We start from the raw sequence: 15,351 nt of genomic DNA on the forward strand, positions 1-15,351 counted from the left end.
AGCTTACTTTTTTCTCAATTTTCTTACGAATATTATATTTTATTACATCACGTATTGTACGAATTTTATTCATTTTTTAACTTCAAGTTACAATAATTATATTAGTTACTTATTATAGTCAACAAAAATGCAAAAAAAATAACAAATTTAGAAATAAAACATACAAGAGACTTAAAATAATTTTTGCCGTACAAAATCTATGAAACTTGAGCAAATAGACATGTGACTTCTATGTGGTGGTATAAAAAGAGGTGAAAAAGAGCTTACTTGATATTTTGCTTCCACATTTGTGAACCAGGATAATTTTATAATTTCGAAGAAAAAAAAGAAAAACATTTTTATTTCTTTTTCAACCTAATCTTCTTTTACTACAGTATACTTCAATAGACGGGCCTCCAATTTTTTGAAACTTCCAGATGAGTGTAATTGTGGTAATTCCTTAGAATAAGCATTAGTGTTAGTGATGATTTCCTCATTTGATGTAAATAGTTGTCTGCCGAACGATTTTTGAAAAATTTAAATACATAAATTAGTCATATCTCTAACTTAAGGCCATGTCTAATAAATACGATTGATGATCTATCTATTTCAACTTTAATTCCTCAATTTGAGCCAGTGCAACTGGGCACTTCTAAACTTGTGTATTATTCTGTAGAGAAAGGACATTTTTCTCCAAGTAAGGGCGACCTTTATTGTTTTTTTCTTTAGCTGACCCAATAATAATGCATATTATTGTCTAGTAATCATATGTCCTATTTTCAAATTGTCAATAAAGATAACACTAAGTGCATCTCAAATCGCTCCCCCTATTTGTTGATTTGATAAAAATTCACAGATATTGTAATGAAAACAATATTTCTGTATAGTAGAACCTAGCTTATTAATACCCATTTTTAAGAACGTTGTTAAGAACATTTTTAAAGTTGAAAAAATTTTATTATCGTATTACTACTGCTTAAATATAATAGCACATACACAAAATGAGTTACCGTAAGAAATGTAGCACTTAGAAAGATCTGCAAAACAAAAAAAATTATAATCAGTTAATTTTTCCGTTGAGTTAAAGAAAAACTACTGAAAATAGAATTTTTTCAATTGTTAATAACAAATATCGTCTTAAACCAAATATTTCCGAAGTAAGTGAGAATTGTGTGTTATAATGATTTTAATAAACTCTTGAAATTTCATATCGATGTAATTATTCGTTTTTTCAAAAAGTAATTTGTATATAACGAAGGTGCTTTCGTAAAATCGCAGTTAATTTTTCATAAAACAACTTACACTGTGGATATTGATTAGATTTTTTAAGAGTTATTTTTAATAATTACAAAATTTTTATCGTCGATTTTCGCAAATTGTATCGTTTGAAAACACGTTTGAAAAACAGGTAGGTTTTAACGGTATGAATAAATGGAATAGCTTAAACATTTTAATTCGTACGACGTTGCGACTAGGTGCACATTGTAGTTGCTGTTTTTCTACAAAATGAAAAAAAAGTTTGCTCTAAATAACTTACAAGTTAAAATAAGTTGATTTTTTTTCATTGCATATATTTTAAAAATTAATATTTTTCTTGAAAATTATCACAGTTAATAAATCAATTGTGCGCCATAAAAGATGATTTTTTTCGACAGTTGTTTTATTTATACATATACCGATTACAACAGAAGCATAAGATTAAATAACTAATTAAGAGGGCCAGAGTATAAGAATTGCAAAAATTAATAGATACTTGTAGACTTTTTGTGTAAAAAGTATGTTCTGGGCGCAAGCGCAGCTATATTAGTAATTTAGGCAGGAGGAAGAAATATCATAATTATTATTATTTTGTACTTTTCTCTTAATTTTTTTTAATGAAAGTGTTGAAACGTATGTTTTTGGAACCTTAAACAAAACTTAAAAAAATTTATATACACATCGCTTCTAACAACTTTATTAGGTTTATCATTACTTTCAAAGTTATATCCCTTATTTTAATAGTTTCCATAAGACTATGTGCTGTAGTGGCAAGTTTTCAGTGCTGATTCCCTTGAAAATAGCCTTGTCAACCTAGATATTTCTTAACAGTCAATAAATTTAGCATACTTTATTTATATTAGTATTGTAAAAGAAACTCGCGATTTTTTGTTTGTTTTTTTTACCTTCAATATCAGACCCATATCAAAAAAACTTGGTATCTAAGACAACAGTTATTTAACAAAAGATTTTTTAGTGTATTTGTTAATTAAATATTTTTTTCTCTTACATACATTTTTAATTGCATTAAAATTTATTCGCAGGACAATCTTCATCTCTGTTTGGCTCCACATCACAAGGGGTACCATTTGGTAGTGGAGTAACTAATAGTGGCAATACAACTTCAGGTATTTTTAAAGTTGTATTAAAATACATAGCTTAATTTTAATTGATATTTTACACCTGAATAATGACGTAATATTTTCAACATGCAATGTTCTTAGGATTACCGCGATATTAAGTGGTATTCATTTTAAAATTTGATTGATAAATCATGCACCATGTATTTTTTTATTATTCCACGATAAAAACGTAATGTCTTTTCGAATGAATCGTTAACTCCACATACGTTACACCGTTTTTTTTAAAAGCTTTTTTCTTGCAGATAAATTCGGATCTTGATTAAAATATAAACCATACATCTAGTTTATTTACATCGTTAAATCTCATCACACTTTCTATTTAAAAAATGTGCGTCACTGTTTGATTATTTCACTTTTTGCCTTTTTCTAACAGTTTGATTCATATAATTTAATATATGTGTGTGTGTGTGTGTGTGTGTGTGTGTGTGTTGGTGCATTTTAAAACCAGATGACTACTGTAGAAACTTGAGAAAACAAAAAAATTGCAATGGTAATTATATGGACAAAATCGTACCGATAGGCTGCCGGAGATAATCTTCAAAGGGTAAATGATCCTGTTCGAACATCCTACGAATTATTCACTTGAGCAACAGGAGCTTTGCAAAGCATAGCGTGTCGTTATTGAACTAATGATAAGTATGATAAGAAAGAACAAATATTGTCAGAACGATTTCAAAAAGCTTTAACAATTCCATGGCATGATACCGATCTATCTTCAGAGACTAGAAGCAGAAATATTTTCTTTCAATGACAAAACAGCAATAGTAAAAATCTTTAGATAGACATCAAGTTAATTATTTCATGTTTCAAAATAAAAATAAATATATTTTTTCATTTACTAACATGTAATTATTTTTATAACTGTTAATGTTATTGAGAACAAAAATTTAGGGTTAGAAAAATAGGCGCGCAAAGGTACCCGCGCTCTGATACAATATGTCGTGCTACGCAAATTAATGTATTTCTCACAGTGATAATAATTTCTCCATTAATTAATAACTTTTTTTTATAGAAAGTTTAACGTAGAATACGCTGGTTGTATCAAATAATCTTTTTATTTTGGGGATCATAATTGACAATCAATTTGAACATTAAAATTTTTAATGACAATATGAAATAGCTTATGAATTTTGTTCCAAATATTTTTATCTTTAAATTTACTTTATTATCTTTAAAATGAGAAAAGAAATTATTTTAGCCTAAAAAAAACCGGAGTTACAAGTGTTTGAAAATAAGTCTCTAAAGCAAAAATCACAAAACTATTAAATTTTTAACTACCTCTATCTTAGGAAAAAAAATCCTCGAATAGGTGTATTTTTTTCAATATACAACCCATCAAAAAATTTTCAGCTAATTAAAAAATATGTTGGTCAGATTTTGCCTCAATCTGTTCGGTTTGTAAAAGAATTACTCCTATGCAGACATTACATTCCAATAGTGTTGGTGTATGTGTATACCTACGCCTCGTACGAAAACCAGCCGAGTTCAGATTTTTAAATGTTATTTTAAATGGGAAAATTTGAACTGGGCTGGTTTTCGTCTGAGGCGTCAATACATACTAGTAGAGCTTTGCCCCCTGTGCGCTCCGTGGGACAACTTCTTATAAGTTACACCAACATTTATCTATTTGGTCTATTCAAATTATATTTTGAGAAGTAAATCATATTCAAAATAGTTGTTGTGGAAATAATACTTATGGATACTGGATACATTCAATAATTGTATAATTCACAATATTTTTGTTACAAAGATTGGTGCTTCACGCGCAGGAAGTTAGTAAATGAAATAAGACATAAAAAAAATTCATTTGCATAATTTTTCCTATCTCTTCAAAAACCAAATTTTCAATTAGCTAAGGAATTTGTTACCCTAATTGTTAATTAATAATAGTAACATTTAACGATAGGTAGTCTTTTTATTTACTGAAATTGTATACAAACTTTTATTTAAGGTTTTTAACGTTTGCATTTCAGTAAACAATCATTTAAATTTGTCATAAAAAAAAAATTAAAAATGTGGTACCAAACTATAGTTTTGATTTTTAAAGAGTTTTGTTACTTTAGTTTAGAATTAGAAGGTGATTTTTGTCAAATTTTTTTAGTTAATAAAAATTATAAAAGAAGTGTTATTATAGATCATACAATAAAATTAGCAGTTCTTTAGCCATTGTTTCAAATTTAAATATTAAATGTAAGCATTTGTTTTGTTTATAAAATATTTTCATCATTACTGCTGAAATCAGCTGGACAAATACATTATTTCAAAATTTTAAAGAAATGTAGAACCCAGGATAATTGTTCTAATACGTTCGGTAACTATCAAAATTTTTTGGATGAATAACGTTACTTCAACATCCCACAGTAAGTATTTTTTGAATAATAACATACTAAATCAGATGTTTAGAACAAAGAGTGCTTATAATTGTATCAATTTTGTCACTTACGAAAAAATAGATAAAATGTACAAAAACATTTTATGAAACTTTGATGTGAGAATTCTAAATAGTACCATATAGAAGGTCTCTCACCACATGAGCTTAATTTCAAAGTAGGTGCATATGTAACGTTTATCGTAACTGGAGAAATAATTAGGAATTTACTTTTTATTCCAAGAATAACTTTAAATACAGAAAAAAAAACCTCCTTTCCTGTTTATGTTATAGAAGAAAAAACGTCCTCTTGTCTTGGAATTTTAAATAACTATAAATAAATCACACGATTAGTGTTTCGGGAAAGTTGGTTTATATTTTTAAAAAACCATTGTTTTCTCATGGTCAACTGTACGTAGCCTTAACTTGATGCCAAAATCTAAATGACAAATCAATTTAAATACGATTTGAAAATAATGAGAAGTATAAAATATTGTGTGAAACAAAATGTTCATGGTATAAGTAATTTTTTTGTATATATTGAACAATCAATCGAATTAAAATGTCAAAGATTTAACTGAATGTAATTATTTGATTAATATTAGTTCATTTTTACATGTACTTATAATTATTATAACTTAACATAACAAGGTATTATTGTCGTATGTATACATTAATTTTATTCTAGCAATTTTTACTATTATTGTTGTTACGTAAAAGCTACTTCTTGTTAACCTGTAAGTTAATTTTACAATGGACACAAATTCATGATATAAATTTCGTGGTATAGCGTGGGGGAGTAAACTGACTTTCTCACTCAGTACGACTGTATATCAAAGTAAGATTTAACATAATTTTTTGTTTGCTTTTTTAAAAATATCAAGTAGAGTGGCACGTGAGAAAGATGGTTGGGGGGGGGGAGTGGCTTGAATTTTGCGTGAGACAAGAGGCGGAGCATGGAAGAGCATAGAGGAGGACCAAAAAATTTTTTTAATCGAATCAAGTAAAAATTTAATAAATTTGGCCCTGTTTTGTGGAGGAGCTGTTTGGGTGGCGTAGAGGAGCGTGGAGGAATGTGGGGGATTATGAAAGAGAAAACTGACTGTCCTACACAATGCCACTATATAATACAGAAGATGTTTATTTTATAAGTACGTAGAGTTTGCATGAGTCACTTTTTGGTTTACAAGAAGAGAAAAAAAGAATGAGACAATGATGAAAAGGAGATGCAGAGTAGATGAAACAGATTGAAGAATTATAAGTTGTAAAAAGCCATTTCAGTAGCTCTCTATTTATTGAATTGTTTATAATGTTTTCATAATGGTTTGAAGAAAAGTAAAAGAGAGGAGACATGAGGAACGAAGAAAATTTTGTAAAGTTCCTATGGCAGATAAGGTGACTACATAGATTAACTGACTGTTGATGACGTAGGCATACCACTAATAATAAAGATTATTTAGTTAAGAACGGTTAACAGTTAGTAAGGAAAAATTCTGATACATCTATTATGAAGCAATAAGAATCACTAAGAAAATAAATACAAATGTAAATACCTGAAGTACCATTAACATGAATTTAAAGGAGAAAGGTTAGCCTCTTTTTACCTTTGAGAGTGAAAAAAAATAATAACTAGAATATGAATGATAAATACATTTGTATAGTTAAATCACACAAAGACTACAGAAACTGTGTAAAATATATGAAAAAATTAATTAAGGTAGTAGTTAGTGAAATGATGAAATGACGAAATGTCTCCAAATTTTAAACGTGTATTCTCTGAACTATTTTTGATCTTGTGTAGAAATTTCAGAAGGCTTAGCGGTGCCGAGACTAAAATATTGCTTCCCGAAGTTCAGAGTTTCAGTACGTGTGGTATAGGAAAAGTTACTCAAAGAGCAGCGTAAACACTGATTACTCAGTCAAAAAACGAAGAATCATTACTAAAAACTAACGTATGACGTAAAATAATAAAGTACAGCACATATCCTAAAATGAATATGCTTACCCGTATGGTTGTTGAATAATCTTGATCGAAAGATAAAAATTTTCAGTGAATGACGACAGGTGGGCTCTCGTAGCAAACGCCGTATCAGGTGATCGGCAACGCCGCAGTTCTACTTGACGCGGTAAATTTGAATGTAATAGTATAACATATCAGTATTCATTAATTTCATTGAAAAAATTAATTTTTTTAATCAAATGGAATGTTTTTTTGTAATTAAGTGTGGGAAATGAGTTTGAGCGAGAAATGTTATTTAAACAACCATAACTTAATTTTAACTCTTTAACAATTTTTTTCAACGATTTTTATTTTTTTTTATTTTTGATTTTCCATTGACAAGTTTTTCAGAAAGTGTTCTATTAACTTCTACCTCACCTCCTTCTTTATAAATCTCTTTTAAGTATTGGTAACTCATATTGTACTTGGATAATTTAAGTAATAAACTACGAGAAAGAACAGATTTGAGAGGACCTAACCGATCAGAAAAATTAGCGAAGGTTACATTTTGTTTTAAATTCATTAAACGTTGTTCATATGACTTAAAACATTTTATCAATGTGGTTGATTAGTTTTTCTAATACTTTTACGTCGTACAGTGCTTCATGAAAATAAGAATTAGATTCATTTTTAAGTAAATCACGAGCTAACACTTGAAGTTTTATTTTTCCTGGACTTTTTTTGTCACTATCATCACAGAAGTGTCTACTAAATATAGGCAGAGTATCAACAAATCCAAGAATAGTGTTGATTTCTTTACTCAAATTATTACCTACAATAACTTACAACAATCGAGGAATGTCAAATATTGCTTTGTAAGCGACTAATAAATTCATAACATTTGATTCATTTAAGAAATTATTAAATATAATCGAAGTTCCTTTTACATTTACTGTTAATATTTTTTTGTTGTTTAAAAAGAGTTCTCCCGATACGTTTGTTAATCTTGTTACCTTAGATGCATTTAGAGAAATATTTTGGGTAGGAGTTACGTAAATGTCAAACTCTTGGTCATTACATTTTGCTGCACTTTGCAGTACATCATCGGTCATTGGTAATCCCCCTGTCTCAAGATCAAAATAAACAATAGAATAGTTACATTCTTTTACATTTGTTTCTGATTGGGGTTTGATCTCAAAATCAATACTTTTATAAGTAACTCTCTCAAAACGTTCTTCACTTTTTCTTAATAATTCTCTCTTTTCTTTAATTCAAGTCGTTTTCTCTTTTTCTCCCTACTTTTAGCTTTAAGAGCTTTGTTTTTTCTTGCTGCATCATATCTACAAGCATATGCGACTGTGTTTGTGCCACCTGTAAGTTGTAATTTTTTTTTAATACTTATCAAAAAACTTTCTCCCATGTTTTTACAACAAACTGCACTTGCGACTCTATAATCTGCCGATGCAGTTTGGCTGTAGCAAATGTTATTAGGTGCCTTGTGTGCAATCATATTATTAACGCTTTCGTTACCTTGACGAAAAGCTCTTACAGGAAACTTACTCGAGCTATTCGCATGATTATTAAATAAATTTCGCACTTCGTTATGAAGACCTTGATCTTTTAATTTTATCGTCTGTCCTTCACAATTTTCCAAACAATGACACCAGTTTTCGCAGTTCTCGTGACTATCAAATAAGTGATCCGGAATACTAAGTAATACTTTCGTGATCTCGACACCAGTATTCTGAGATATAGCGTATGAAAATAACTTTGGTATGCTCACAATAACTCTGGCCCCGCTTTTCAATTCAGAGAAATTATTTTTCATACCATGTAACTGTTTTCCGAAGTTTTTGATTAAATGATTTGAATCGCAAACTTTATAAACTTTTTTTAGGATTCTCCTTTTGCACAGCAGCCATAGTCGTACTATCTTTGTCACCCATTACTACCCGAACAGATTATCTAGCGTCTTTCAAAATAGTACCTATATTTATTATTGCAGCTCCATCAAATGCTTCCATGGCCTTTACACTTGAAGTTTTCTCGACATACATGGTCGTTTTTGTCACGGCCAAGGTCGCAGGCATATCACTTTCGGTTACATGTAGTGTTGTTCAAAATTTTTCTACTTAAAAATCCGATGATAGTACCATATCCATTTAGACTATCATGACTACGACCATTCCCGCGTTTGCTCCACCCCATGTCATAGAAAATAACTATATTTATAACACTTCCCTATTTTTCATCAAACCTTTTCAAATTATCCTCAGCGCTGCAAGTTCCTGATGATGAAGCTATTTCTGCAGCACATTCTCGAAGAATATCTAGGTTTGGGTGTACATCATCAATAATTTCTGGAGGCTTAGGAAGAAGAAAGAGGATAAGTATATGCATAAATAAGCAAACATAATTTTTTGTATTAAAAAAAAGTAAAATAAGTATTATATCAGCATCAGAGTGAATATTTTACACAGCATAAATGTAATACGGGTATATTCACACTTTCTAGGAATAGTAATACAAACATTTTTAATTTAAAAATGTTCCTAATCAATACAATTAAAGCACTACGGGTTCTATCGATTTATAATATAAAAAAATGATTTAAAAAAAAAAAAAAAAAAAAAATCGTGAGTTCACTATAAGATTAGCTTCAAATTATAAAAACATGATTTGACAATAAAAAAAAACAAAATCAAAAATCATTTGTAATTAAAAAGTTACAATAATAAAGTTGCAACTTGACTATAAAAATAGCTTTAAATAAAAATAAAAATCTACTGAAAATTTAAAAAAGATAAGGAATTTGGCTTACAGCTTTTCACAAATCAGTTCTATATTTTTAACAACTAAAAATCGTTCTTCTTCAGCGGCTTCTCTACGAAAATCTTTGGCTACGTTCTCGATACATTTGCCGACTAAATCTTTATATCTTCTGTACGTGTTTTTTTTTTAATAGCTGGCATATCCAAGCAAGCAAACAATTTTTTCAAGGCAGTACAGCCTATGCCCGAGTGGACAGCACCTGCAAACAACAATAACAGGAATTAGAGGTTAGGTAATTTAAAACAATAACACAGCCATTTTCAACAGTAATTCAAAAAATACTAATGATACTGGACGTTTTGGTAAAATCATAAAATACTTACCAAGTACTGCCATACTGTTTGCATCATGGTACTTCTGATTTTACATATTTGTCACCGTTCCAAATTTGATTAAGTTTGATTTGTGACATTTATCACAATTGACGATAAAAGTACTATCTAAGCCACATTGATGTTCTTTACTCACTCGTTCACCATCCAACAGCTCGTTGTATTCACTACACTTTGAGTTTTTTTCCCACATTTACTAGTCGCCATCCTTCGCGCTCAAACTTTTTTTCTTCTACAGTCTCGCTTTCTACTGCCAGGTTTCGCTTTTTTATGTTCTCTTGAATAACGGAAGCTCATCTTTTTTGCAGCAGCTTAGATGTTTTGGTAAACCTACCATTTGACTCTCGTAACTGATTTATTTTGTTTCTTTTATAATTATCAACATTACACTCAATATTTACACTTCTTCTGGATCAAGATGCAACAATGCCAGATATTTTTTGACCTACTCGCATACCGCACTTGTGCATATGTAAGTACGTACACGTGCTAAGAATTTTTCTGTCCATGTAACCTCTATTGTGCATGCGTTACCGTCGGTCAACTACTACCTCAAAGTTTCATAAAAGTTTTTAATATTTTTATGTCTATTACAATTTTTTGGATTTCAACTGTTTTTTCAACTTGGAATTTTTTTTTTTACTTCACACATGCTGATGTAACTCAAAGCGAGACTATATTGCGAAAACACTAAAGATAATTACGAAATGTAAGGTTTCTCAATTTTTGTAGTATTGTCTGCATGTGTTAGTTTTTGCTTTATCTGTACCCTAGTCCTCGGTCTCAAACGTATGCAACTCATCATTCGGATAACGGTATAGGACGTTAGGATGTTCAAGTATAATACTATTTTTTTATTATTGTTAATACATGGAAAATTTGTTTACTGATACAAATCAACAAATAAATTTTTTTTATAAGTTCAAACAACAGTCTATATTGAAAATTGATCGTAATAAATATTTAACCGTCAATAAGTTTTGTTAAAAATAAATTATCGCAATCAGCAGCTGGTCAGATATTCTCCGGAAAAAAAGTATTCGGACGAAAATTTTTGATGCCCTATTGTTAGGAATGTGCTACTGTACCTAAAAGTGCATGTTTTCAGATTAATATGTGGTCACAATTGGTTCAAACAATTTCGTCAAAGTTGTATTTTTGGTCTAAAAAAATATTATTATATTTTTCGGCATATTCGGAACAAAATACTAATTGGAATGTATTTATACAAACCCTACAGTTTTCGAGTAAAAAAAGTCCCAAAGTTTAGAAAAATAAGTTTTTTTCTGATTTTCAGAGCCTTTGTAAAGTATAAAAATAAATCATTCTAGCAAGGCATACCACGTGAAGAATAACTTTTAACCTTTCTCTAAAATCTCCAAAAAAGAAAATTTCGATGATTTGAAAGGCAACATTGTATTTTGCAATATACGTTCAGGGTAGTTTAGGGCTTGATCCAGTGCAAGTGTACACCTATAGGTGTATACCTATATATGTATGTTTACGACATGCTGAGTTACGAATTGTAAGCACGGATATATAGGTATACACTCGCACCAGACTGCGTGCTAAAACACTCTAAACGTTTATTGAAAAATACGAGCAAAGTTGCCTTTATCAAAATTTATCAAAATTTTCTTTTTTGGAGATTGTAAAGTAAGGTGAAAAGTTATTGTTTACGTTGTATGCTTTGCAAAAATAATTTATTTTCATACTTTCTCAATGCTCTAAAAATCAGGAAAAACGCATTTTTTAAAACTTGAGGAATTTTTTTAGTAAAAAAATTTGCCAATTAACAAGAAACAAAATTGTTTCAACCGATATTCGATAACTTTTTTATTTGTTATTGTTAATAGTTAAGAATTTCAGGAGCGTGCCTTACAAAATAAGAAACATAGTCTTAATTACTTCTAGAGTGAATAAAAATACTTCACACATAGATCTACGAGTATACTCTGAGATTTTGAGATTCTAATTTTTTTTTTACCTCAAAATTGAAGGTTCCAGAGATTTGCTTGTATATATTTTTTTTGGAGGAGCTAAGAAGAAAGAAAAAGATGAGCGAAAAAAAAGAATTAACTTAATTTAATAGCTTAAAAATCACTAAATAACTATTGAAAAATTACATTAGTTGAATAGGAACGGGGAAAAGTCGAATGATGATTCAGTTTCATACAACTATGTAATAGAAAGATATATCTTCTTATATAGTTGTATTAAGTGGGGCTGTCCATTTTCTTCTTCATGCTCCCCCTGCTCCCTCACACTTCCCTCGCTTTTCTCTGCTGTTTCCTGCTTCTCCACGCTTTCCTATTGTTCCGCCTCAGCTTCCCCATGGTGCCCCTACTAATAAATAATACGGTACATAAATTATATTTCAAATACTTTTTCTTAGACTTAGACAACCATCTTAATTTTTCAGCAATTTTTATATACATTTAAATTGATATGTATTTTGGATCCTCACTTCGAGAAAAAGCTTCACTCAACCGACCATAAGCAAGCAATAGTTTTTTTTAGTGTGAACTAACTTAATTAAAACTTGGATCATGTGATTTATTTATTGTTATTCAAAGTGCCAGAACCAATAAAAATTGCTTTTCGTTTCAAATAAATGGCAAAGAAGACGTGATTTCAAATTTAAAGTTATTCTAGGCATATAAACTTTATTTTCACTTTTTTCTCAAGTAATTATTTCTGCTTCCTTATTGTAATTGAATGAATTTGTAATTTATAGACTTGTTCCATCACATAGACCATCAGTTGTACTCGAATTTCTTATCCTCATTGTTATCGTACCTACTTTCAAATTTAACTCATAGGATAGGAAATCTTTTCTGATACTGTTAAATATTTCTACAGAGTTTGTTTAAATAAATTAACAAAATAAGTTTGTTTTAATTGCTAATGAAAGAAAAGTTTCTTTTTGTCTTTTTTGTATACCAGAGTTACTGATGCAGCTAATGGGCTATAGGATTTTTCAATTTAATTTTTCGCTAATAATTTTGCTACCTGGTTTTATATTTTTTCTTATCTGCGATTGAACATCCATACGGTCTTTTTTTACAATATTTATTTATTACTAGGTCTAGGAGTTCCGTTGTGGATGCGAGAGAGAGCGGACGTGTCGAGTGAGCGCTCCGGAGAATAGAATATGGAGAAGGCATTAAAACAAAAGTAAAAGAACAGAAAAGTACGAATTAGTGTAGAAAGTGGAGAAATAGCAGAGGAGAAAGTGTAAAGTGAACAAATATAAGAAATTGTAAAGATAAAGTGAGATTAGTGAGGTCGTGTCAGTGGAAAGGGGACGGTACACGTGAAAGATAAAGAGTAGCGAGTAGAGAAGAAGGTAGATAATAAAAGAGGGTGATAGTGAGCGGAAATATGAGTGACAAGAAGACAGGAAAACAGTGTTAAAGTAGTGGTGGTAAGTTGTAAAAAAGTAAAAAAGTGCAGTGAAGTGCGAGAAAAAAGTGAGGTTAATAAAGTATAGGAAAGAGGAAGCGGCAACTTAAGAGAGGTCGATAAAAAGGGTCAAGCTGAGAGGTAGATAAGGATGGTCCCTGGCCAAATAAAATAGCGGTAAATAAAGAAGAGAGGTTAACAAAGATATAGGTCGATAAGGAAGATTTATAGAAGTCCAACACTAGATGAAATGATATATTCCTTGCGAGGCTTCGCTCATGGGTATATTCTGAAAAAGCTATATACATACATATTGTATCACCTTTACTTTGTTTATCTTCGGAAAATGATTACAGGGGAATCTAACTCGGGCGGCTCGACGCAAAGTTAACACATTGGGATTTTGCGCAATAGAGTTTGGGGGATAAAGCCGCGAAATTCAGGTATCTGGGGGTACTGAGGTGATAAGTTGGATGAAGTAAATTAAAAAGGTAGTTTTTAATTACGGGAGAAAACAGCAAGGTCTCCCCAGTAATCTAAGGCACCTTGGATACTTTTCCGACATCACGCTTCAAATTTCTTGATTGAGTGTAATTAGACATCCCGTCTGAGCCACGAAGCCATTCAACTCGTTTTCGAGTGGATTAAGGTGAGCGGGTGGTAAAAAACGCACACGGTAAAGGTCACTTGCAAGTGACCAGACACATATTTAAGAATTGTAGAGATACGGGAAATAAGGAAGAAATAGAGAAAGTACTAAGGCATGATGCAAAAGAGATAGAGTCACTAAGATGTTTTATTCGAAAAAAAAGAAAGCAGAAAATAAATATAAGACAAGAAGAATAAAGAAAGTTTAAAGTAAAGAAGAGAAATGGATAAATTGCAGAACAAGGAAGAAGACAAGAAAAAGAGAGTGCAGTGAAGAAAGAAGAAGAAAAGAAATTAAAAGGACAAATTAAAGAAAAGAGATTCATAATTCAATTTTTAAATTTAAAATTTCTTTTTTTTCTGAATTGTTTGTTTTTTTTGATTTTTGTTTTTTGAATTTTTGAAGGTTAAAAATTGATCTTGTTTAATTTTTATGAATGATTATATAATATAAAGGTAAAACAGATTTTAAAGTATAAGCAAATAGAAATAAAGATAATATAAGATAAAATGAAAATTATTAAATTATTATGTAAAAAAAATGTTAAATGTGTAATGGAACCCCTCCAAATCCGAAAAGGGCGGAGTATGAAACAAGTAAATGAATAAAATAAACAATAAATAGTACTAGATTTATTCTAGCTTCCTAATCTATCACTGTTCCTACGTCATATTTGTCTTTTGCAAGTACTGTGTTATATTTTTCTATTATTTCTTAAAAAAGTATTTTTTGGGGGTAGGTAAATGGGCAGCGAGAGGGTGCTGGGGAGAGCGAAGGGGAGCTGAGACTCACTTTCGTTAATACAACTATATAATATAGGGATGTGTGTATACATATATATATATATATATATATATATACTAGTAGGGCTAACACTCCCCTGCGCTCTCCGCGCGCCAACCCCCCACTAACAGATTGAGTAGACAAAATAACGACATTACTCGTGTATTTATCAATGCAGGCTGAAAATTTTTTTACAACAGCAGAATACGTGACTCACAAAGGAGTTGATAAAATATATGATTACATAATTATTAATTTTCCATTAGTATTTTGTAATAATATTAGAGAGGGTCTTCCACCTCACGAATTGAAATTAAAAATAAATGCTATAGTAGTGTCAATAAGAACTTTAAGTATGTCAGACGGTCTCTGTAGAGGCACAAGATTAAAAATAACAAAATTATTTCAGTGTAATATAGAAGCAGAAATAATTATGGAAGAAAAAAAAAACAAAGGTTATATTTCTAGAATAACATTAAATACTGGCACCTTATTATTACTACCTTTTATCTTCTATAGAAAATAGTTACTCTTCGTATTAGCATGTTCTATATTTAATAAAAAATCAGAAAAACAGAGTTTTGATTCTTTAGGATTGTATATGAAAAAAATCTTTATTCTCTTATGGACAATTATACGTTGCTTTATTAAGATGTAAGAATCCA

At 30.0% G+C, this 15,351-nt stretch overlaps 1 protein-coding gene across 6 annotated transcripts in view; it reads left to right on the top strand.

The window, feature by feature from the left end:
- Nup98-96 (nuclear pore complex protein Nup98-96) overlaps positions 1 to 15,351 on the top strand; it is a 617,363-nt gene that overhangs the window by 123,326 nt on the left and 478,686 nt on the right. For 5 of the 6 annotated variants that reach the window (XM_089589262.1, XM_089589261.1, XM_089589258.1 and 2 more), the window contains exon 6: positions 2,280 to 2,363. The exons of the other annotated variant lie outside the window; for it this stretch is intronic. In XM_089589262.1, coding sequence (XP_089445388.1) covers positions 2,280 to 2,363 — 84 coding nt within the window. The remainder of the gene's footprint in view (positions 1 to 2,279; positions 2,364 to 15,351) is intronic. 6 annotated transcript variants of the gene reach the window in all.

This window comes from Copidosoma floridanum, unplaced genomic scaffold, assembly GCF_036245765.1.
Source record: "Copidosoma floridanum isolate Cflo_tuat_1 unplaced genomic scaffold, Cflo_Japanese_pri ptg000008l, whole genome shotgun sequence".
Classification (NCBI taxonomy): domain Eukaryota; kingdom Metazoa; phylum Arthropoda; class Insecta; order Hymenoptera; family Encyrtidae; genus Copidosoma; species Copidosoma floridanum.